The following is a 26,155-nucleotide window of genomic DNA, read 5'->3' as shown; positions in this document are numbered from 1 at the left end:
GCTTCTAGGCTCCGTAGGTATTTTCCCTGTGCCCCCAGGTGACCATCTTATGTCCTCATGGCTATTCATATGATGACCCTACCATACCCTCTTGTTCAAACTCAGAGGTTATCATTCCATGTTTGTCGGCCTCATCATTGAAAGGTAGCCAACCTTATATAGGGCTACATCCCCAATTTTCATCTTTGTCAGGTGGAGTTTCTCCAGAACGGTCGTACATGCTCAGTTAGTTAATACCTGAGTGTAGACCAGATACTGAGTCGGGACAGCTTGGGAGGAAAGATGTTTCGCTTATTCATCTCGATCGTGCTGTTGGGTCTTATGCAAGCCCAAACACAGGATCAGACTCTAGTTCCAGGTTCATATGGGCCTGAAGTGGTGCAAGCAGTGGTCAATAGAGTCCGAGAGTCGTGTCTGTTCCAAGATGACAAGCTGTTCCTCAGACGCCTGGCCTTTGTGGCATCACAAGATGGCAAAGACGCCAAGACCTACAGACCAGGCTACGATGGAGGCATATGGCAGGTAGAGTACCTTCCTTTGTATTTTGGGGACACGGGTTGTCTAAGGTGCCACAATTTGCTGTGCAGAGTTGCGTCCACTGGGCACGCCAGGAACCTATGATTGTGGGTTCGAATTCCGGTTCGCCCCGTTTATGTTTCTAGGTTTGTCAGCACCATACCCGTGCTCGTGGGTTTCACCAAAGTGAACCTGCAGTACTTCGGGATTTCCTCTGACAGTAATCTGACACGTTCAGATATGACTGGAATATTGTTCAAAGCGGCGTTAAACCCACGTAACTCGCTCAATCCTTATAGTTTGTATCATGTTACATACTCTTCTCACACGAAACTTTACACGAAAACGAACAGCATCCATATTGTGGAAAAAAATTAAGTTTCGTTTAAGGATGGCACTATTAATATTTATTTTTAATAAGAACAAAATTAACCAAGGAAATATACTTTGATTCTGCAAGGTGTAGATGATTTTTTAGATATAATATTGTTTGAGTATTTGCATTATTTCCGATAACTCCCAGATCGACCAGGACAAGTTCAACATGATCAAGAACACTGGCACCCTGTTCTCGGACGTCAGCTCGCAGTTTGCCATCGACTGGAGCACGGTTCAGTGGTCAGATCTCAGAAAGCCTCTGTACTCCGGGCTCGCTGCTGCTCTCTACCTGTCTACCATTAGCGAACCCCTCCCACAGGGTGTGGAGAAGCAAGGCTCTTTCTATGGGAAATACTTCTTCGTTGATCCTCATGCTGCAAACCTGTTTTACAAAGGCTCTAAAAGTTTTGATATCGGTAATAATTTGCTTTTGCTACGATTTGATTTTGACCCAAAATAATTTGTAATTTTGAGTATTTATATATTGTAACATGAGTATACACAATATGTCATGTTATCACGTATGTATGATTTTGTTTTATTTGCTTGTTGTTTAACGCCGCACTCAGCAATATTCCAGCTTTCTAACGGCGGTCTGTAAATAATCGAGGCTGGACCAGACAATCCTGTAATTGACATCATGAGCATTGAGCACGCAATTGAGATACGATGACATGCATCAACCAATGCAGCTAGCCTGGGTTGCTTAACACCTATTCTAACCCGGATTTTCACGGGTCTAATGTATGAAGTCAGTTAGGATTTACCTAGGCGGTTAAATTAAAACTAGCAATACTGTCTTGTTGGAGGCAGCATTAACAAATCCAATCTCCGTCAAGTGTCGTCTTGATGCAAGTGATTGTGTGAATTCGGTGAGAAGCCGCCATTATATCACGGCGTGCCAGCTTAATGTGTGAGGTATACCAGAAAGGACGAATCTATGGTGACAGATCAAGGATCATATTCAAATCAGCGGATCCTTTTACGACCAAGGGAAACAACTCTTCAAAGACATCAGACGAACCCTCTTCCACTTTCTAGATAATCCAGAATCCTAAGAAAGTCTACTAAAAGCAGAGTTCATTGTACGATTCCGACTTAATCATGAGAAAGCGTTTATGAATCACAATCAAATAGTGATGATAAAGTTCGCATACCTTGCCCCACCGGTTGCGCCTGTCATAAACACATGCAAAGGCAAGTCAAGTGTTCACAAGAAAGTTAACGAAATGACTTCATATCTACATTAGTAATAATGGTTAGTTATTTCATTACTAATTACTAATTACTAATTACTCTTTATTTATTCCAGTCTGTGCAAGAACTAACCTTGATCTCGCTTTCCTGGTTGATGCCTCGACTAGTCAGTCTCCTGAGGATTTCGAAAGTGCCAAAAAGTTTGCACATGAAGTCGTCGACAACTTTCAAATTGGCGCAGATGATGTCCGTGTTGCTTTCGTGACGTTCAGCACCGGCTTCAAATCCCAGTTTGACTTCAGGCAATACAGCAACAAAGCTGCTCTCCAGAAAGCCATTGATGGCATCGTTATGGACAGTGGGGAAACAGATACCAATCTAGCTCTGAACTACGCTTCTGAACACCTCTTCACGCCAGCAATGGGATCCAGAGACGGGGCGTCTAAAGTGATAATCCTTCTGACGGATGGCCAATCTAGTGACCCGACGAAAACCATTTCAGCAGCTTTGGGCGTACGCAGCAAAGGAATCACCATTTTCGCCATTGGTGTAGGCGACGGCATTGACAGCCAGGAACTGAGAAATGTTGCTAACAAGCCCTACTGTACCCATGTGATAGAGCTGAAAGGCTACTCCGACCTTGGTGCTCTTGTTGGCCAAATTCAGCAGGTGTCCTGTTTAGGTAAGACTTAATCGTTACGATTGATTTAATTCCAATCAATTACTTGTTCTCTGTTTTTCCTTTTGGTTTTTCCACATTCTCGTAAAGGATAATATTTTACAGCTGATGAAAACATAAACACGTTATAAATACCCTCAGGATTATGTCGGACAGATGGTTCCTTTTATGAAAATAGATCTGCACTGTAACCATCAGCAACACAAATCATGAACCGTTTTGGGGTATTTGCGTCCTCAAAAACAATTGGCTGATAGTTTGTCTGTACCACGACTGATACTTGTCTGTGTCTGTACAAAGACGAAATACATATGGTCACGTACCCACAACACTGCATAAATCGCAGTCAGAATAGCAGCAGGCCAAGATACAGATTGCCATCTTGAATACCTAAGGTAACAGAAATTCGGCCAAATGAAGTTTGTGTGCACTTCTTCACACATTAGAAACCGATTAATACAAGTTCTAGAAACCAACCATTATTCTGGGGGAGAACCTGGGTTTCTGTCAGACACAACACATTTTTCAATCAGTGAAAAAGAAGTTGTTGGGTTTTTTTCCTCTAAAAGCAAACAACTATCTATTTTTGTAAAACTAGAGGCAGAAGTCCTGTACAGTGTACCTCTGCAAACCGTACTTAAAATATTAGATATACAGAAAAGGGTGTTCAAGGTAGCCATGGGACAGTTTGTGGTCACGTGCTACTTTATATCTTCCAGTCTTTTAGTGTCTCTCGATGGTTTCTTTCAACTTCGCGGTAAAGAACACGAAATGTCCTGACAAATTCTTTGTACTTAAGCTACACCCACACAGTTGCACCACGCCGCCATGTAAGTGCAATAATATTGAACTCGATGTTAAACCCCATTTCGCCTCACCTTAAAGTTCTCTATGTAATCTCAATCAATGTCCAATTCATGATAGAGAACCTTGCGTTTGCTATTATGTTTGGGCATAGCCGAAAGACACACAGTTTAACGCATATTTTTGTTTTGTGTCACAAAATTTGAAAAGACAAACTCATTTTCAAATTACAATGCCAAAATAAATTTATTTCGTTAATTCTAATTTTCAGCACCAGCAGTTCTGAGTCCAGGCACCTATAAGTATCCTTGCTCGAGCAGCGGTCTGTACCAGATCTTTACCAACGGGTCCCTGGTACAAGTAACGGTAAGTGGAACCATGTGGGGATTCCGGGTCAGAAGAGGTTCCCGGTACATGTTTCTAGTCGTAACCGCCGACTAGTCCCGTACCTCATGCTAGTCGTAACCAATGACTAGTCCCCGGTACATGTTACTAGTCGTAATAGCCGACTAGTCCCGTATCTCATGTTGGTCGTAACCGCCGACTTGTCCCGTATCTCATTCTAGTCGTTACCACCGACTAGTCCACGGTACATGTTACTACAGTAAACTACGTTTATAACGAACACGCTTATAACGAACTGACGGATATTACGAACTTAATGTTTGGTCCCGGCCATTTGCTGTATAGACGTTGAATATATGCATATAACGAACACTACTGGTGCTTTTGAGTTCGTTATAACCGTAGTTTACTGTAGTCGTAATAGCTGATTGGTCCCCGTACCTCATGCTAGTCGTAATAGCCGATTTGTCACCGTACCTCATGCTAGTCGTAACAATCGACTAGTCCCGTACCTCATGCTAGTCGTAATAGCCGATTGGTCCCCGTACCTCATGCTCTTCGTAACAATCGACTAGCCCCGTACCTCATGCTAGTCGTAATAGCCGATTGGTCCCCGTACCTCATCCTAGTCGTAATAGCCGACTAGTCACCGTACCTCATGCTAGTCATAACCACCGACTAGTCCCCGTACCTCGTGCTAGTCGTAATAGCCGACTAGTCCCCGGTACATGTTACCAGTAATGATAGCCGATTAGTCCCCGTACCTCATGCTAGCCGTAACCACTGACTAGTCCCCTTACCTCATGCTAGTTGTAAAGCCGATTAGCCCCCGTACCTCATGCTAGTCGTAACCACCGACTAGTCCCCGTACCTCATGCTAGTCATAACCACCGACTAGTCCCCGTACCTCATGCTAGTTTTTAAGCCGATTAGCCCCCGTACCTCGTGCTAGTCGTAACCACCGACTAGTCCCTGTACCTCATACTAGTCGTAACCACCGACTAGTCCCCGTACATCATGCTAGTCATAACCACCGACTAGTCCCCGTACCTCATGCTAGTTGTAAAGCTGATTAGCCCCCGTACCTCATGCTAGTCGTAACCACCGACTAGTCCCCGTACCTCATGCTAGTCATAACCACCGACTAGTCCCCGTGCCTCATGCTAGTTGTAAAGCCGACTAGCCCCCGTACCTCATGCTAGTCGTAACCACCGACTAGTCCCCGTACCTCATGCTAGTTGTAAAGCCGAATAGCCCCCGTACCTCATGCTAGTCGTAACCACCGACTAGTCCCCGTGCCTCATGCTAGTCATAACCACCGACTAGTCCCCGTACCTCATGCTAGTTGTAAAGCCGATTAGCCCCCGTACCTCATGCTAGTCGTAACCACCGACTAGTCCCCGTACCTCATGCTAGTCATAACCACCGATTAGCCCCCGTACCTCATGCTAGTCGTAACCACCGACTAGTCCCCGTACCTCATACTAGTTTTTTAAGCCGATTAGCCCCCGTACCTTTTCTGGTCGTAAAAGACGAGACGTACATGTACTTCCTCCTCCGGTACCTCGTGTTAGTCATAACTGCCGACTAGTCCGGTAGCCCTTCCTACATTTAATCGTAACAGCAGACTATTTCTGAGTACCTCCTCATACTGGTCGTAACAGCTGATTCGTCCCCGGTACCTCAAGCCAATTGCAACAGCCGAATATTTCCCGGTACCTCTTCATACTGGTCGTAACAGCTGATTCGTCCCCGGTACCTCAAGCCAGTCGTAACAGCCGAATATTTCCCGGTACCTCTTCCTACTGGTCGTAACAGCTGATTCGTCCCCGGTACCTCAAGCCAGTCGTAACGGACGGCTATTTCCCGGTACCTCTTCCTACTGGTCGTAACAGCTGATTCGTCCCCGGTACTTCAAGCCAGTCGTAACGGACGGCTAGTCGCCTGTAATTCGTCTAACATTTAGTCGTGTGGGCTGAATAAATTTGATCGGATGGTCAGGCTCTGTGACGTACATATTTGTATCATCGTACCCGTGGAACCTGATCATTCCATCAATCACTGCTTTGCCTGAATATACCTGACTAGATACGGGCCGCGGGCCATTGTTCGGGTAAACCTGACTGTGGCAAGTTCTTTAATGATTTTTTTTCATGTTTCAATAATTGAGACTAAAACAACCGACCGTCTAGTCCACTGAAATTCTATGCCGCAGTTTAATATAAGTATCCTGACTCCGAGTCGACCAGTCCTTGTTTTACCACCTTATATATCGAGCAGCGGGCAGGGTTGTATCAAGTACCATCGGTTAACGTCTTTTGGCATGACGCGGCAGGAGATTGAACCACCGAGCTTTCGCTCTCCGAGTAAACGCGTTATCCACTAGACCGCGGATGAGTTACGCAGTACTGGTCTTGGAGTCTTTTATACATATTACATGACGATCGTTCATATCATGCCAGGCTGTGTTGAAAGGGCGGGTCCTCTTGACTTCATCACAGACAGCCTATATCCATAATCAGAGGGGCTTGATTGAGGATCCTATGGCCACAATGGTAGCCGGGAATGAGTACAACTTCAAGGCACTCATTGTGACTTGGCTGTACGTCGTCATATCGACGAGACTCACTGGTATTGCTGTTACGGTCAGAAGCATAAGTACCAATTGAAGTTGACTCTGCCCAGAAAGGAATTTTTTAAATAAATAAAGCGACAGAAGCCTTTCCATAGCCAACAGAAAACTCTGCATAAAGCAGAGTCGATTGTACTATTCGGACTATGTCAGGAGCATGTGTTGATGAATCACTATCAAGTAGTAATGATACCAGGTATTCGCGAAAAGGTGAGCGTATCCTGCTACCCTACCCGTCACAAACACATGCAAAGGCAAGACAATTGTTGACCCGACAAAACACGGGAAATATTGTACAAGTCAAATTAGGGATTTGCATCGGACATCATTTTTGTCACTCAAATTTTGAAACGTCCTCTACACGTGTACCATAAAACGTTTTGAAAGCTTCACTGAGGCCTTGAATGTTTTGTGACCTTGATCAAACAACTTCCGAGCAAGAGTCGCATGACGCTCTTTGAAATATTTATGTGAAACCCTGTCAGCGCGGGCGGTGGTGTAGAAACACAACCTTCTGGTCCCCAAATGCTGGACCTGTCTGCGAGGATGGAGATGCCGGAGTGGTAGTGATTCTCCTGTGGGATGTTTCAGATTGACGTTACAGATGGTATGGTGGATATCTATGGATCGCTGAATAATCCAACTCCTAACCTCGCCGGTAGTGACTTTTTCAGGTAAAGTTTCAGGTTTTTCATTGTGTAAATGTTCAAGGTTAGTAGTTATACACACGCCAGCACACACACACACACACACACACACACACACACACACACACACACACACACACACACACACACACACACACACACACACACACACACACACACACACACACACACACACACACACATACACACACACACACACAACATAAAGTTCACTTACAAAACATATACATGTATCTCTATTATTTGACATCCCGAATATCACACACAACACACATCTCACACACCACACATCTCACACACACACCACCCATTTCTCTCAACACACACACACCACACATCTCACACACACATATCACACACCACCCATCTCTCCCACACACAAACCACACATATCTCACACACACACATGCACCACACATCTAATACACACATCACACACTCACCACACATACACACACACCACACATCTCACACACACATCACACACACCACACATCTCTCTCACACACACACACACACACACACACACACACACACACACACACACACACACACACACACACACACACACACACACACACAACCAACATAAAGTTCACTTACAAAACATATACATGTATCTCTATTATTTGACATCCCGATTTTTCGGAAGCCCCCCGCTTTTAACAGCCCGAAGTGATGCAGGTCTCAGACGTTTACCACTTCGGTGAAACCCACGAGCACGGATTTGGCTGACAAACCTAGAAACATAATCGGGGCGAAACGGGATTCGAACCCACAATCATAGGTTTCTGGTGTGCCCAAGGGACGCCACTCGCACAACGAATCGCGGCGCCTTAGACGACTGGGCCACCCATGCCCCCAAATGAACTGAGAGCAAAACAGTTATTCATTTACTAAATGAGAACATAATTGAAGTGATTGTTATGACACTCTTCTTCCACACGTTCTCTCATGAGACATTATTGATCTATTGATCGATTGTCAAAATAGTTTGAAAATTATAAACCGCTCAGATTCATTCACACAACTCCTTCGTTTTCAGCAATTCAGTGCTTAGTGCAGCGTCTGTGGTTCTGATTGACCAGGAGCTGAAGCCACTGTACCTCAACATCACACCTACGGGGCCGCCGAATGGCTGCACCGGCAACTACACCATTAAGATCGGCAACGTTGAGAGAGTCAACCCAAGTAGGTTGAATTACACGAATTCCTAAAAGAACAGGTAGAATAAATTATATAAGCCACAGCTGTAGTTTCGACATGGAATTACTTGTTTGTTTGTTTGCTGTTTCACGCCACACTCAGCAACATTCCATCTATATGACGGCAGTCTGTAAATAATTGAGTATTGGCTAGACAATCCAGTGATTGACATCATGAGCATCGATCCACGCAGTTGGGATACGATGACATGCATCAACGAAGTCAGCGAGCCTGACCACCGAATTACCTCAGTCGCTTCTTTAGAAAAGCAATGGTTGCTGAAGACGAGTTACAACCCGGATGTTCACGGCGGTTTATGGAATATGATTTTTAAGAGCTGACCCATATGTGATTTCACGTTAAAGATTTTGAGCGTTGATATTAAAGCTGTAAATTTCATTCAAAACCAAACGCCTTGTTATACAGGTATAGAATCAGAGTTCGGAACAATTAAATTGCAAACACCATTGGTTTACCTCCACACTAAACATGGAAAATTAAGTGCGACCTCTTGGTCAAAGTGATGAGTTATTTTGCATCGGTCGAATCTAATATAGTCAGAGAGTTAAAAGGACGAATTAATAGATCAATGAATACTGGTTGTATCCGCATATATGTTTTCCTTTAAATACCCAAACCATAATTTATATACTATACTATACTATAATACCTAACCACTGCAACAAATCATCCAGCACAATTATCCTTGGTAATTTTCAAGCTATCATCCTTGGAGAAAATGAAGCGACTCTTGCAATTATTAGTTCCAAAGTACATGTGAAGATTATGACGTCATAGGCATTGTGACGTGAAAGTCATGACGTCAGAGTACTTGAGTTCCGCGCCAACAGCCAAGCCGTGTTAATGTCACCGACTTTAACAAAACACTCTTTTAGTCACCATTCGTCGGGTCTTGTGTCTCAAGTTAACCCCATATTTTCTTAAAATATTCTGGGTTCCGCTAAACGATATTCCGAAGCATATATTATTTTCAATGGGAGCTAGAAATTGCCTATCGGTCAGGTTATGGAAAGAAGAGCTTTCGGATATGTTTTTCCGCGGTAAGGCGGTCATTAACAATATGAAATCTCTCGGGTCCCAATTCAAATAAGAGGTATCTAATCTACAGTTAGACTACCTAAAGTAGTAGAATGAAGACTTACACATGGATACTATGTCTTATGGACAATATGGATCGTGTCATTAGGATGCAGCATTGGTGTTTCACAACGCAAATAGTACAAAGTTATATTCTTTATCTCTGAGACATTATTTCTAGATTTGCAACCATTGCAAAATGAATGGGGTGGTACAATGCAATCAGATTGGCTGTAAAATGTTGTTTGTGGATTTGGATCCCGGAAATCTTTCGGACTTTTCAAAGCAGATTAATACTTACTTGTTTAGCCTTTTTTTCGCTGTGTGAAAAACGTGTGCAATTAAAAAAAGAACCACGTTCTGCTGACATGGTTTCATGACGTCATCGCATCATAGAGTGGATTACGTCAGATCTTATGATGACGTCATGTCTGTCTCGTAACTGCGAGAGTTCATTAATGGAGAACGAGTCAGAGTGAGTGAGTATGGTTTTACGCCGCTTTTAGCAATAATTATTACAGCAATATCACGGCGGGGGACACCAGAAATGGGCTTCACACATTGTAACAATGTCGGGAATCAAACCCGGGTCGTCGGCGTGACGAGCGAACGCTTTAACCACTAGGCTACCCGACCGCCCCAGAACGATTCAGAAAATGAGAGATAACAATTGTATTTTACAAAGTCACAAATAAAAAACACATAATATTCATCTTCTAATTTACATACTTCATAAAAGGTTTCCATTTTCAACATTGTTTTTTCAGATGTTAACGTTACATGCATCGAGCATGACGTCACTACAGCCTGCTCTGTGGCCAACATATACGAGCATCTGTACCATTACCAACAACCCCCCTGTAAGTAGTTGTACCTGAAGTAGTATAGAAGCAATGTTATCATGGGTTTTTTTGTCTGCAACTCAAGTGTGCTCGTGTTTACTAGTAGTAGTAGTAGTAGTAGTAGTAGTAGTACTAGTAGTAGTTCACAATTTATGGTGAAATGTATATATTTTCAAGCGTTGAAAGGAAAATACATTTAAGTTTCGGGGAAAGGAGTACTTGATTTATTGCTAGAAACAATATAGATTTTTTACCAGTGCTTCACAAATATACCCGTTTTCACTGAAAAGAAGGGACTGACATTACATACTTTCAGAACATCCTCTCCTTTTTCTCCGGTACCACCTGACGCCAAATTATTTCTACAGTGTTTGGCAAATGATTCAACTCCATCCTTCTCCAATCAGTATCAGGACTATGGCAAAGATCGAGGAGAACTTCAGACTTCAGTCTATCACACAGCGGCACATAATCAGTCTTACAATAGGTAGTTACAGCCATCGCTGTTGACCTAGCTGTTTACTCAGTACGTCATATATATTGAAACTAATCCATGGATGCTATTCTTTTGACAGACAACTTCGCCAATCCCTGTACACCTGGAAGACCTGGCTATATGATTCACCCATTCGACCAGACCAAGTTCCTCATCTGTGGGCCAACCGGCATAGTCTATGTCTTCCAGTGTGACCCCCATTACGTATACGACCAGACCATCATGGACTGTATCCCCGGAGAGCCGAGCACGCAAGCCCCAACAACGACGCCAACAACGACGCCAACAACCACCCCCGCACCCACCATCAAACCCACATCCCGTGTGACAGACGTCCCTCCTGGCACAAGCCCTTGCAACGCAGTCACGAAGGGTCAGTTCTTCCCTTACCCTCCGAATCCTGCTAAATACATAGACTGTTCCAACTGGCCCCATTACGGCTACATCAAGGACTGTGACAAGGGAACATACTGGGACCAGAGAGACCTCACCTGTACTTTCAAAGATGTCGTGATTGATCCAACCACTAACACGTTCGACAAGAATGTTCCTAACCCATGTCGAAATCCTATGAAGCAAGGGGATCTGTTCTACTACCCCCACCCAACGAATGTACGCATGTACATCCACTGTGATCAATACGGTGACGCCTTTGAGAAGCACTGTCCAGACAAGCAGGTGTGGCGTCAAAAGTTACTGCAGTGCGTGCCCCAAGGACTCATTGTTGGTTAAATCTTCTTTCTAATGTTAGGCCATGAATAAAAATTGTTTCTATCCAGGGCCCATTTGCACAAAGCGATCTTAGCGCTAAGACTATCGTAAGCCTATGTTAAAGTATGAGAGTTATGATCATCTTAGCGCTAAGATCGCTTTGTGCAAGTAGGCCAAGAAACGTATTCGTAATGGCCACATAACCAGACGTTTCTTGCATATATTTCGCAGTGGGCAGAAATTCAAACAGCCATTATAGTTTTGACAAGGGAAGACAACTCTTCTGCTACAATCCGGGCTATATCAGGACTGATTTTAATACGGATGTTTCACTGGACAGAAAACAAAACGTGTTGTAGCCCTGAAAAAAAACATCGTCCACACCTCACGTTGAGGAGAACCATTTGGGATTTTCATTGGCTTAGAGAAGTACTGTTACTCTTTGCTCCCCGAAAATAGTCCTTTAATTTGTAACAGACAATGATAACTAGTTGGCAGAAAATCTTTGGATTGTTGTTCTTACATTTAAACTGTGACAGTGTTCATTTTCTTGGTAACCAGATTTAATGTTATGTATGTCGTTCAATAACTGACTATGTAATAAACAGTTTCCTTTGAAGTGGTACTCTTTTTATCATTATGTTACACTGAGCTTTCCATCGCAATTACATGTTAAATTAATTATGACCTTCTGTGTTTTGAAATGTGAGATAAATAAGGAACGTCGTGTTTTAATTTGGAGCCGAACGCCTTGATCAATGATGTGAAATACAGAAATATTAGTAATGTCTGGTTTTCACCAGACATAGCAATGTTCCATATATTCATATCACAGCCGACACATGACAAGGTTACACACATGGTTAATATCAAACCTGACATTCTGTGCGACGAGCGAACGCTTCCGGTAACCCAACATCCAACACAAAGATCAGAGAACAATATAGTACTAATTATTCTTAATAATTTCTGCATTGGATTTACTGAACTCTGAAATACAGTTTTGGGAACTTCAATACGAGCTGGTGAAAAGATAAACTTAAACCTTTTGTAAAGTGTGTAAAACGTTGAAGAAGATAATCGTATTCTTGTTTGAATTTACTTCTTGATAGCTATAAAAAAAATACATATTCATAGATTCAGATGATATGAATAATAATGACAAAACCTTTTCGATATTCCTAAGCAATAAGATTGTACGATTCCGACTATATCAGGAGCATGTGTTTATGAATCACCATAATGTTTTATCACACATCCTTACCTCAAGGATGTAATACTAGATCTATGCTCAATTTCATTTAGTACGCGTGACTTTATGTTTACACTGTCAGCCATACAACAACCATCTGTATCGCGGAATAAAATAGTTCCTCAAAGAGAGGTGACATGAGCGTATGTATGCACAACTTGCTCTTCAGAAATATCTGACACAACACATGTATTCTAATAATATCACCATTAAATGAGAAACAATCGGTTAAGAAGTACCTCAGTAAGTCAGTCACAATGAAAGCGCGTCGTAATACACTTACATCAAGTACAAGACGTCAAAATGGCCGACACGATAAACATGACGGGGGAGATTTCGGAAGTTGTTAATGAACCTGTGGCGGTTACATGTTTTAGTCATCATTGATCGAATGGCGGATCATTGAATAAATCAATTGTCAATGTATACTAAAACGCCGAGTTCAAGATTAAATGGTCTAAAATGATCAGAAAGAACGTTTCTGTATGTATTCGTGCTATGGAATTCCCAAGTGTCCCCCAGGCATGTGGAAGTAGTCCGACAGCGTTATCCTGCCCCAACACAGGCGATCGTCACAAACACATGCAAAGCCAATTGTTCACATGAAAAAAACACGGGAAATTATGTTAAAAAATAGGAAATTGCAAGGGACATCATTTTTGTCATCGATGCATCAAATCTGGAAATGTTCTCCACATCTCTATCACAAAAAAATTGAAAACTTCACAGAAGCCTTGAATGTTGTTACCTTGATCAAATAACTTCTGACCATGAGCCGTATGGCGCTCTTTAAATATTGGTGTAAAGAGTATGAAAGTTGACTATTGGAAAGTTCATAGTGGGTTAAGTCAGTGCGTCATCCTTCTTCTCATGCAGTCTTGTGGAGAGTGTTTTGTCACTCTGAATCCTTATGCATAGATCTAAATATGAAACAGATGAGGCGGTCTCACTTAGTGTTCATTGGAATGCCTACCTCTTGCCTAAATGACTTACCCCCAAAATGTTAAATAGAGGTTTTCAATGAGGCAGTCCAGCATGTCATATTTCATGTTTTCTTAGTAAACTTCAGATGGCATTTGCTTTCATTTTTGACAAATTGTCCATGGCCTCTAAACATAGATATGTCACCACGTTTTGCAACAAAAGCCTCATGGATCTAGGAATGCCGTTTTCCTTAAGTTTGTCATGTGGAATAGTGGTGCACGAAGTTGAAAAATTGATTTTTTGACAGAATTGAACTAGGTTCTTTTCTGAGATTGTAAAACTTCAAGAAAATCCTTTGGGTATTAATTCCACTAATCTCAAATACTTTCTCCGAATATAAAGAAAGTCCTTCCTTGGTTGTATTGATGATTATTGTTAATCTTTGAGACAGGGATTTGGTGGTACATTTCCAGGACCCAGCAATGTATCTCTCTTTGTACGGAATTTTATAGAGCTTTGGAATCCAGTATAAAAAGAGGAATGGACATGTCTTCAGTCAAGACTCCTTCCTCAGTTAACATACTTGTACTTGTGTGTGGCATTATTTGATGTTACATATGCCAAATTGCTTGATCAAACAATTAATGCAGCGATGCTCACATATAATGGCTATGTTATTTGAGGCCATGTCAGTGGGAACAACTCTAAACTTTTATGTGGAGAAGCCAGACTGTGGATGACAGCTGGCTGGGACAGAATGGGTTTATTCCAATTCTCTTCCTCTTTTTCAGTTTATGCATTCTACCAATGACAACATCACGCACTGACTTAACCCACTATGAAAGTCATTCAGGTTCCTCTTCGCTTTTGGCCATTTTTTGGACATATGCTTCGAAAGCATCCATAATTATTTTAAAGTTTTGATCCCAAATGGTAGGAGACTGCTGTCGATATTTTGCGCAACGATACAAACCAGTGAGGAACGGTGACCTGCAATGAACCAAGTCACCGAGTCTGAACACTCGAGCCATTAAGTCGCCTCTTACGATATTCAGGAAGATGACACGCCGTGATATAACTGCGTTAATCCCCAGCACTCTGACTCATTCAGGTAATGATAATTACCTAATTTATTTTTGTTACATGAAGAAACTGTTTTCTTGTCTTCCGCTGTCCTATTTTGTTTATTCAGGGATGAATCATGCAAAATAAACCTACCGAGCATTCACATTAAAAAAGACCTAAACCCAACTCCACGTCGTATTTCTATCTCCAAGCGGCGCAGTAATATTACTTTGATCTAGGCGTTCACTGTCAAAGGTCTCAGTGTCAGAGACAAGGTATACGTTTCTACAACCATCTGTAATGAGGCAAGATTGACACGAAGTCAGCTAAATGTTCTTTCAGGAGACAAGATATTCAGTGATTTTTTGATAAAATGTTCTTGACTTCCTGTCAAAAGTAGGGGGTTTCGGAAATCCTAACACATTTGAATACGTCATATTGGAACATATGAACGTGGGAGCCATGTTGGAGAAGCACCCTTCCCAGATATATGTCAAACACCCTCTTTACTTAACGACAGCAAGCTTTGCTTCTAGGCTCTGTAGGTATGCATCCTGTGCCCCCAGGTGATCATCTTATGTCACCAGTGCTATTCATATGATGACCCAACCATACCCTCTTGTTCAAACTCAGAGGTTATCATAGACCCATCTTTGTCGGCCTCATCATTGAAAGGTAGCCAACCTTATATAGGGCTACATCCCGATTTTTCATCTTTGTCAGGTGGAGTTTCTCCAGAACGGTCGTACATACTCAGTTAGTTAATACCTGACTGTAAACCCGATACTGAGTCGGGACAGCTTGGGAGGAAAGATGTTTCGCTTATTCATCTCGTTCCTGCTGTTGGGTCTTTTGCAAGCCCAAACACAGGATCAGACTCTAGTTCCAGGTTCATATGGGCCTGAAGTGGTGCAAGCAGTGGTCAATAGAGTCCGAGAGTCGTGTCTGTTCCAAGATGACAAGTTGTTCCTCAGACGCCTGGCCTATGTGGCATCACAAGATGGCAAAGACGTTAAGACCTATAGACCAGGCTACGATGGAGGCATATGGCAGGTACAGTACCTTCCTTTGTATATTGGGGGGATGAGTGGCTCAGGCGTCTAAGGTACCGCAGTTCGCTGTGCGTCCCTTGTGCGTTCGAATCCCGATTAGCCACGATTATGTTTCTATGTTTGTTAGCACGATACAAGTGCTCGTGGGTTTCACCAAAATAGTAAACGTCTGAGACATGCATCACATCGGGCTTTGCTTCCACAATAGGCTGATATTAAACCCAACTTGCTCACTCACGCTATTGTATTATATAATACAATACATACTTTTCTCTCGCTAAAATGTACACGAAAACCAAGAACATCCATGTGGTGGACCAGATTTCGTGAGTGGATGAAAGCATTAATATTTAATTGTTTTTTGCATTAACAACGAACGAAATTAACCAAATAACGAAATCTGGATCGCATAACAAGTAGATGATAAAATATTATATTTTTTTATTCAAATATTGTTTGAGTATTTGTATTATTTCCGATAACCCCAGATCGACCAGGACAAGTTCAACTTGATCAAGAACACTGGCACCCTGTTCTCGGACGTCAGCTCGCAGTTTGCCATCGACTGGAGCACGGTTCAATGGTCAGATCTCAGAAAGCCTCTGTACTCCGGGCTCGCTGCTGCTCTCTACCTGTCTACCATTAGCGAACCCCTCCCACAGGGTGTGGAGAAGCAAGGCTCTTTCTATGGGAAATACTTCTTCGTTGATCCCCATGCTGCAAACCTTTTCTATAAAGGTTCAAAAAGTTTTGATACCGGTAATTATTTGCTTTCACCACGATTTTGATTTTGATTCAAAATAATTTGTTATTTCAAGTATGTATATATTGTAACATAAGTATATACGATATGTCATGTTATCACAAACGTGTGGTGAAGTAGATTGTGAACGTATTGAAAATGAGAAGGATATGGGTCTTCACAAGAGGAATGAGTGATGGATGTTGCCCTGACCGAAATAGTTTGTTAGGTTTACAAACTAGAGTTTGAATTTCACGGTCCACTCAGACACAAACATGTTAGTTGACTTTACTAATCAGTATTTGGTTTACAAATTGGCCTATCGTCACCAACTAAAAAGGGTTAGGTAGTAATCAGATATACTTTCATCGCAGCTTCCTGTATGGGACTTATACAACTAAGAAAACAGCAACAACACATTAATGGACACAAAGAATTTAAACCTTGGTGGGATTCGAACCTGCAACACTTGGTTCGGACTTAACTTATAGTCTGATGATACGGACTTTATCCAACATGTATAAATTCGAAACATGTTTAAAGGTGTTTAAATTCTAAACATGTTTAGATGAAGGGATGTTGTGTTTAGGTTGTGTTTAGGCTATGAGGCGATAGCTCATTTATGTTTTTTAGACCCTAAACATGTTTAGATAGAACACACCAAATGTGCCTCCCGTTTAGGATTGAAACACATTCCTAAACATGTCTTGAACGTGTTTACATTCTTAACACATTTTACAGGTGGTTTAAGTAGTGAATTGTACTAATTAAACAAGTGACATTTACTAATCTACAGCATCTCCGTGCATTCTACCTGGCAGGATAGTACATTCGCTGTTCACTAACCTCCTGGATGATGTTACTAATTAACTTAGTAAACACCGAATTCAGCAATATTCCTGCTGTATGACGGTGGCCTGTACAACATCGAGTCTGGAACAGACAAGCCAGTTACACGCCGTCGGGGTACGATGACACGCAATATGCCAAGTCTCCCAGCCTGACCACCTGATCTAATGTGTCATCTGTTTCGACAAACCTATGTTATGGAAGACTGAATCTTCCCTTGCATCATCACAGACTCACCAGATGGAAGTGTTAATATTTTTTTTATGTCAGTTAGCATTGGCATAGGCGGTTAAGTAAAAATTAGCAATACTGTCATGTTTGAGGCAGCATTAACAGATCCAATCACCGTCACGTGTCGTCTTGATGTAAGCGATTGTGTGAGTTCGGTGCCTTAAATAACATTATATCTTAACGTGTCAGCTTAATGTGGTAGGCATACCAGAAAGGACGTACATCTAGTGATAGGTAAAGGATCATATTTAAATCAGCGGATTCTGGTGGGATAAAGGGAAACAAATCTGCACGCAAAGATATCAGGCCACCTGATGAGCATGTATTAAGAAATCATTATCAAACAGTGAAACAACCAGGTTCTTGCGAAAAGGTGTGCGTATCCTACCACACCGGTTGCACCCATCACAAACACATGCACAGGCAAGTGTTAACCTGCAAAATAACGAAATGAATGACTGTATATCTACAATAAGAGTAATGTTAAGTTATCTCGTATTTTTATTTGTCTTTTATTCCACACATTACTAATTACTCTTTATTAATTCCAGTCTGTGCAAGAACTAACCTTGACCTCGCTTTCCTGGTGGATGCCTCGTCTAGTCAGTCTCCTGAGGATTTCGAAAGTGCCAAAAAGTTTGCACATGAAGTCGTCGACAACTTTCAAATTGGCACAGATGATGTCCGTGTTGCTTTCGTGACGTTCAGCACCGGCTTCAAATCCCAGTTTGACTTCAGGCAATACAGCAACAAAGCTGCTCTCCAGAAAGCCATTGATGGCATCGTTATGGACAATGGGGAAACAGATACCAATCTAGCTCTGAACTACGCTTCTGGACACCTCTTCACGCCAGCCATGGGATCCAGAGACGGGGCGTCGAAAGTGATAATCCTCCTAACGGATGGCCGGTCTAGTGACCCGACGCAAACCATTTCAGCAGCTTTGGGCGTACGCAGCAAAGGAATCACTATTTTCGCCATTGGTGTAGGCGACGGCATTGACAGCCAGGAACTGAGAAGTGTTGCTAACAAGCCCTACTGTACCCATGTGATAGAGCTGAAAGGCTACTCCGACCTTGGTGCTCTTGTTGGCCAAATTCAGCAGGTGTCCTGTTTAGGTAAGACTTAATTGTCACGATTGATTTAATTATAATCAACGAAGTTTTTTCCCCATTCTCGTAAAGGATAATATGTTACAGCTGAGGCGAACAGAAAACATGTTATAAATACCCTGCGTGCGTGCGTGCGTGCGTGCGTGCTTGTGTGTGTGTGTGTGTCACCACAAGTGTTTCAGTATGATTATTCTTATGATTATATATAGTTCTTCGAGTAAACATACTGAAACACTTGTGGTGACAGCGGTAATGGCCCCAGATAACCACCCATCTGCATTCCCCTATGTATGCAGTCCTTGGCAACACCCTTAACCCCCAACAACTTTCACAGATGGAATCGTCAAACGCCAGAAGTTATGAACGTCTTGAGAAACAACAAATTTCGTTCAAAATATCAATTCATTATTGAAAACTGTTATTTGGGGCTGATTTACCTTCCTGGGATAAATGGAGACAATGCTGTGGATGTGCTATTCCATTTCAATGTTAAGATTGTCTCGCTGCAATCACTATTTTTAGGGCACGTATGCCTTTAAAGACTAATAGATGTGTTTCTCTGAAAGCAAACAATTATCTATTATTTGTGAATCCAGAGGCAGAATTCCTGTACAAATCCGGTACTCAGATTATTATATAGAGACACATGGCAGAGAGTTTTAAAGGTGGCCATGGGGCATGTTTGTGGTCACGTGTTACTTTAGATCTTCCAGTCTTATAGTATCTCTCGATGGTTTCCTTCAAATTCGCGGTAAAGAGCGCAAAATTTCCTGACAAATTCTCACTCTATCAGCCACACACACACACGCAGTTACACCACGCCGCTATATTACTGCAATTATCTTGAACTCGACGTTAAACCCCATTTCACCTCACCTCCAAGTTCACTCTTTAATCCCAATCAACAGCAGTCTTCTATTTCAAATTTGTCAAATGAAATAATGTTGAAGTCAAATTCACGATAGAGAACCGTGCGTTGACTATGATACTATGAAACTTGCGTTAACTATGATAGCCGATGGAGACACAGTTTACCGATAGAGTTCCTTGTTTTGATTATGGTGATATAGGAGCAACGCTGATACATTCTACCGCATATTTCTTTTTGTGTAACATGTTTTGAGATGACAACACTCATTTTCACATTACAAAGTCAATATATTATTTATGTTTATGTAAAGTCAATATGTTATTTCGTCCTTTTGGATTTGCAGCACCAGCTGTTCTGAATCCGGGCGCCTTTAAGTATCCTTGCTCGAGTGGCGGTCTGTACCAGATCTTTACCAACGAGTCTCTAGTACAAGTAACGGTAGGTTGAACCATATGGAGATTCCGCGTCAGAAGAGGTCCTCAGTACGTCTTGCTAGTCGTAGCAGCCGATAGTCACCCGTACCTCATACTAGTCGTTATAGCCGACTAGTTTCCGAAACCTCATCGTACATGTAGTCGTAACGGCCGACGTGTTCCCGGTCCCTCGTGCTGTTCATTTGGATCGGATGGTCAGGCTTTTTGGCTTGAATGATTGCATCTTCCCGAGGCAAAGGAGTTAACTGACTATAAAAGTTCAGTTTCCACCCTTGCCGAACTAGGCTGGTTACGTTTTGTTTGGACTAACGAGTCTATGCATAGTCCAATCAAAATCGCGCACCGAAATCGAAATCCGGTTCGTAAACTGTCGTGCAGATTTCGATCAATTGCAGGGTTTGCAAATCATGTGCATCGCCAATTCGTTGTCAGCTGATATTTTCCAAATCTTTTCATGATTTTAATCAAGGTGCTCACGTGATTAGATGCATTTCGCGATGTAAGACCCGTTTTATCACAATATAGATCTTGATTATCGATCAGATCGTCTTGACTGGGCTCCACCATTTTGTGTGAAGCAAACGCAAGTGATACGAGAGGTGGAATCTGATTGGTCACGAATAATATACGATATATACGATCATTTATGTCGTACCAGGGATGTAGAAGGGATGGTCCTCTTGGATGGATGGAACTCATTTTAGACAGCATATCCACAATGAGAAGAACCTAATTGGGGATCCAGTAGCCACAATGGTAGCCGAGAATAAGTAGAACTTCAAGGCACTCATTGTGACTTGACTGTACGTCGTCATATCGACGAGTCTCACTATTTAGTGAGTGAGTGGGGTTTAACGCGGTTTTTAACAGTTCCAGTTACATCACGGCGTGTCAGTTTAATGTGGGAGGAAAGGCCGATGTGATGCAGGTCTCAGGAGTTTATCAGTTTGGTGAAACCCACGTGCACGGGTATGGTGCTGACAAACATAATCGGAGCGAACCGGGATTCGAACCCAGAATCATTGGTTTCTTGTGTGCCCAAGGGACACAATTCTGCTGCAACATAGACGACAGGTTCACATGTGCCCCGTGGCACTGGTATTGCTGATACGGTGAAGCCTAAATATCACACGAAGTTGACCCTGCCCGGGAAGGAATTTTTCAAAGTGCATTTTATGTGAAACCCTGTCAGTGTAGACGGTCGTGTAGAAGCACCACCTTCTGTCCGACAGGTGCGGGGCATGTCCTCGAGGATGAGGATGTCACGGCCTCGGACTGGTAGTGATGCTCCTGTTAAATGTTTCAGATTGACGTTACAGATGGTATGGTGGATATCTATGGATCGCTGAATAATCCAACACCTAACCAAGCCGGTAGTGACTTTGTCAGGTACGATTGCTAAATTGTTTAAGGGAATTAGGTCACACACGACAAGACACAGTACACGCACACCACACCCATACACGACATTTACCACTAGACACACACACACACCACATACACGACACACACCACTAGCCACACCCATACACCACATACACACCACACATACACAACACACCACTAGCCACACAAACACATCACACACACTACACACAATACACTACACACATACACGACGCACACGACTAGCCACACACACACTACACATACACGATAATACCACTAGCCACACACACCACACACAAACACGATAACACCACTCGCACACACACACCATACACCCCACGCACCACACATACACACTGCAAACACAGTACAAGCCACGTACACACACCACATACACGACACACACACTAGCGACACACACCACCTAACAAACACACACCACAAATATACGACACACACACACGCGCACACACACAAACACACACACACGCACGCACGCACGCACGCACGCACACACACACACACCAAGTTTACCAAGTTCACTTAGAAAACATTATGTTGCGACACCCCGTTATCCGGAAACCCCTCCAGAACTACGAATACTGATATGACTTTATGACGTCATGTTGGAACCAGAATTAATGATCCAGACGATTTCACCGAGCACGGTGCCGTAACGGGGTCGAACTGTGTACAGTGTTATAAAATATTTAAATGTAGGAAGAACAATACAGTTACTAAATAAGATGTTATCGTTATGACATTGGTCGTCTATACGTCCCCTCGTGAGACATCATTGCTGACAGACCGCCTCCGTGGTCTAGTGGTAGAGCGTCAGCTCGGAGAGCGGAAGTTCCGGGGTTCGATCCACGGCTGCGTCATACCAAAAGACGTTAAAAGATGGTACTTGTTGTTACCCTGTCTGGCGCTCGGCATTTAGGGGCTAAAATGGTCGGCTCAGAGGTCGGTGTCTGAGTGGGGTATTCATGTTAAACTGCGGCACGGTATCTCAGTGGGCTAGCACTATAAATCGGAATCAGTCCGGACTAGTACAAGCAGCCACACACACACGTGCATGCACGTCGCTATATAAGTGCAATAATCCTAGTCGCGACGTTAAACCTAATTTCACCTCACCTCATTGCTGACACATTTTGTGTACATCTATTGACGCTATTGACTCCTTCGTTTTCAGCAATTCAGTGGTGAGTTCAGCATCGGTGGTTCTGATCAACCAGGAACTGAAGCCACTGTACCTCAACATCACACCTACAGGGCCGCCGAATGGCTGCACCGGCAACTACACCATTAAGATCGGCAACGTTGAGAGAGTCAACCCAAGTAGGTTGACTTACACGAATTCCTAAAAGAACAGGCAGAATATATAGATCATACAGCTGTAGTCTCGACATGGAATAATTTGTTTGTGTCTTATCTAACGCCGCACACCAATATTCCATTAATATGACAGCGGTTTACAAAAGATTGAGCATGGACCAGACAATCCAATGACTGACATCATGAGCATCGATCTACGCAAATGGGATACGATGAGAGATTGTGTAGTAGTAGTAGAAGTAGTAGTAGTAGTAGTAGTAGTAGTAGTAGTAGTAGTAGTAGTAGCAGCAGCAGTAGTAGAAGCAGCAGTAGTAGTAGTAGTAGCGTATTTCGGAACTTAATATTAATGATAATGAGGGCTTGAAATTGCCTATTGGTGGGGTTTGTGAAACTATTTTCTTTCGGGGTGCATCGGTCATCAATGATATCAAAACTCTCGTCCCATTCCAACAAGAGTTATCTCAAATTGTGAGACATATCTCCCAATTCGATACCGTGGACCAATCAGAATGCAGGATTGTGAAATACCATGTTAGTAGGATGTAGAGCTACTCATTTATGTCTCATTGGGATGCGTAATTTGGTCTTTCATTACACCAAGAGTACAAAATTATTACATCGCAAATAGTCAACGCATAATGTTCATCTTTAATTGACATACTTCATTAAAGGTTTCAAGTTTCATCATTGTTTTGTTTTTCAGATGTTAACGTTACATGCATCGAGCATGACGTCACTACAGCCTGCTCTGTGGCCAACATATACGATCATCTGTACCACTACCAACAACCCCCGTGTAAGTAGTTGTACCTGAAGTAGTATAGAAGCAATATCATCATAGCAGTAGTAGTAGTAGTAGTGGTGGTAGTAGTATTAGTAGTAGTAGTAGTCTAGTAGTAGTAGTAGTAGTAGTAGTAGTAGTAGTAGTAGTAGTAGTAGTAGTTCACAATTACTGGTGACGCGTGTCTATTGTCAAGCCCTGATCGTGAAGGATGTATATATACTGAACCGCAAAAGAAACGTCACCATGGATAGATATACGAGGAACCTTATTTGTCCAAACACTGTTAATACGCTGTGAGACACATTAGAGACATATTAAAAAGATGAAACTTGGCAAAACTGATCATCAAGGTTAAAATTAAAGCGTCAAAGTTTCTCAAAGTGAAATACAACACTAGTCTCTGAGTCACAAGTCAGCCGAGCAACGTCGATGCATGGAATGGATGAGGCGGTTGATGAAGGCGATAGGCACTTGAGCCAACACTGGGGAACGCCTGACGCAGTTTAGCTGCAGTTGTCGGCCTTGGTCGGACGTCATTCAGCCGTTTAATCTCGTCCCACAGGTTTTCAATGGGATTTAAATCGGGACTGAGGGCAGGCCACTGCATGGTTCTGATGCCATTCTGCTGGAGTAAGTCTCTTGTTGCTCTCGCAGTGTTGGAACGGGCGTATTCATGCTAAAACTCGTGGTTTCGGCGACATGCCAAATGAGGTATGTCGTGTGGTCTCAAGACTTGATCAATGTACCGAGCTGCTATGACACCATTGCCTCTACCTGGACCTTTTCTGGAAGACCACAGGGCCGATCCTCTGTGCAAGACCAATTCCACCCCACATGTTGATGCTTAGTCCACCCCATGAGTCTCTCTCAACAACACAAGCCTCAGAATAACGTTCCCCACGGCCTCTCTCTCTCCCTCTCCCTGCCTCTCTCTCTCTCTCTCTCTCTCTCTCTCTCTCTCTCTCTCTCTCTCTCTCTCTCGGGTCCTCGGTGTGACCTGTGACAGTGGAGGTGTCTGCTCGCCAATCGTCGACGCACGGTGTCCGCACTTATGTGTCGCTGGTGTGTCCCGAGCAGTTTCCGCAGCAGTAACAAAGCGATCTTCCACTAGTGTTGGTGATCTGGAACCGTTGCTGGAGCCTGTATATGGTCCTTACGTGGACTTGAAATGCTTTGGCTACTTGCCGGGCGGTTTGTCCAGCTTGCAATCGTCCAAGGGCTTGGTGTCGCTGATTTCTAGTCAATCTTGGCATGTGGTAGCAATTCAATGACGAGTGAATGTTTTCCGATCTGGGTGGAATTATATAGGGCGAGAAATGGGGGAACGCATATGCATTTCAATTCGCACGTAACTCACGTGCATCATGTTACCATGGCCGTTGCCGTGATGCTTTTGGGCGATCGGTTTTATTGTCATCCGCTTTGTTTTTTTATCATCAAATTTGATTTTTCCGGACAAGGCAATGTTAAATTTTAGAAACTGTGACAAAAATTACCTAGATATTTAAAAGACAACTTTTCATGCAATGTTACTTGGGGTGACGTTTCTTTAGCGGTTCAGTATATTCAAGTATCGTGGAAGGGAACATTTTTTTCAGAGGAATATTCTTCATTTCTCTGAAAATAAGGGACCCATAACACAGTTTTCCTGGACATCCTATTCCTGTACTCCAATACGACCTGACGCCAAATTATTTCTACAGTGTTAGGCAAACTCCACCCTTCCTCAATCAGTATCAGGGCTTTGTCAAAGGTCGAGGAGAACTTCAGACTTCAGTCTATCACACAGCGGCACATTATCAGTCTTACAATAGGTAGTTACAGCCATCGCTGTTGACCTAGCTGTTTACTCAGTACGTCATACATATTGAAACTAATCCATGGATGCTATTCTTTTGACAGACAACTTCGCCAATCCTTGTACACCTGGAAGGCCTGGCTATATGATTCACCCATTCGACCAGACCAAGTTCCTCATCTGTGGGCCACCAGGAATCGCCTATGTCTATCAGTGTGATCCCCATTACGTATACGACCAGACCACCATGGACTGTATCCCCGGAGAGCCGAGTACCCAAGTCCCAAAAGCGACGCCAACAGCAACCATCCCTGCAGTCACCTTCACATCCCGTGTGACAGACGCCATTCCTGGCACGGGCCCTTGCAACGCAGGCACGAAGGGTCAGTTCTTCCCTTACCCTGACAATATCGCCAAATACATAGACTGTTCCAACTGGCCCCATTACGGCTACGTCAAGGATTGCGACAAGGGAAAGTATTGGGACCAGAAAATCCTCACCTGTACTTACGGGAAATACGTCATTGATCCAGCCACTAACAAGTTCGACAAGAATGTTCCTAACCCGTGTCGAAATCCGACGAAGCAAGGGGATCTGTTCTACTACCCCCATCCGGATGAACACATGTTCATCCAATGTGATGCATTCGGAGACGGTTTTGAGAAACACTGCAATGGCACGGAGGTGTGGAGTCAGGACAAACTGACGTGCATGCCATCACAACAAGTCATAATTGGTTAA

General features: G+C 43.0%; 1 protein-coding gene across 1 annotated transcript; it reads left to right on the top strand.

Moving 5' to 3' along the window:
- The first annotated feature begins 282 nt into the window (after positions 1 to 282).
- LOC139458481 (matrilin-2-like) lies at positions 283 to 26,155 on the top strand. Its single transcript, XM_071239919.1, has 16 exons — positions 283 to 522; positions 1,040 to 1,310; positions 2,207 to 2,773; positions 3,846 to 3,940; positions 7,143 to 7,225; positions 8,265 to 8,410; positions 10,291 to 10,383; positions 10,941 to 11,562; positions 15,614 to 15,866; positions 16,354 to 16,624; positions 18,239 to 18,805; positions 20,014 to 20,108; positions 21,411 to 21,493; positions 22,689 to 22,834; positions 23,535 to 23,627; positions 25,518 to 26,155. Exons 1-16 carry the CDS (start codon positions 283 to 285, stop codon positions 26,153 to 26,155), a joined length of 4,263 nt encoding a protein of 1,420 aa, XP_071096020.1.

This window comes from Haliotis cracherodii, unplaced genomic scaffold (genome assembly GCF_022045235.1).
Source record: "Haliotis cracherodii isolate W230 unplaced genomic scaffold, xgHalCrac1.p SCAF_13, whole genome shotgun sequence".
In the NCBI taxonomy this organism is placed as follows: Eukaryota; Metazoa; Mollusca; class Gastropoda; order Lepetellida; family Haliotidae; genus Haliotis; species Haliotis cracherodii.
The sequence above is the reverse complement of the archived record's forward strand: the minus strand, read 5'-3'. Positions and strand labels throughout refer to the sequence as shown.

What these genes read in the sequence shown, in the direction of transcription:
- LOC139458481 (XM_071239919.1), top strand. Translation starts at nt 283, where the DNA reads ATGTTTCGCTTATTCATCTCGATCGTGCTGTTGGGTCTTATGCAAGCC. An exon ending in GCCGGTAGTGACTTTTTCAG is followed by an intron (nt 7,226 to 8,264) that starts GTAAAGTTTCAG and finishes CTTCGTTTTCAG; the next exon opens with CAATTCAGTGCTTAGTGCAG. An exon ending in AGTCTCTAGTACAAGTAACG is followed by an intron (nt 20,109 to 21,410) that starts GTAGGTTGAACC and finishes TAAATGTTTCAG; the next exon opens with ATTGACGTTACAGATGGTAT.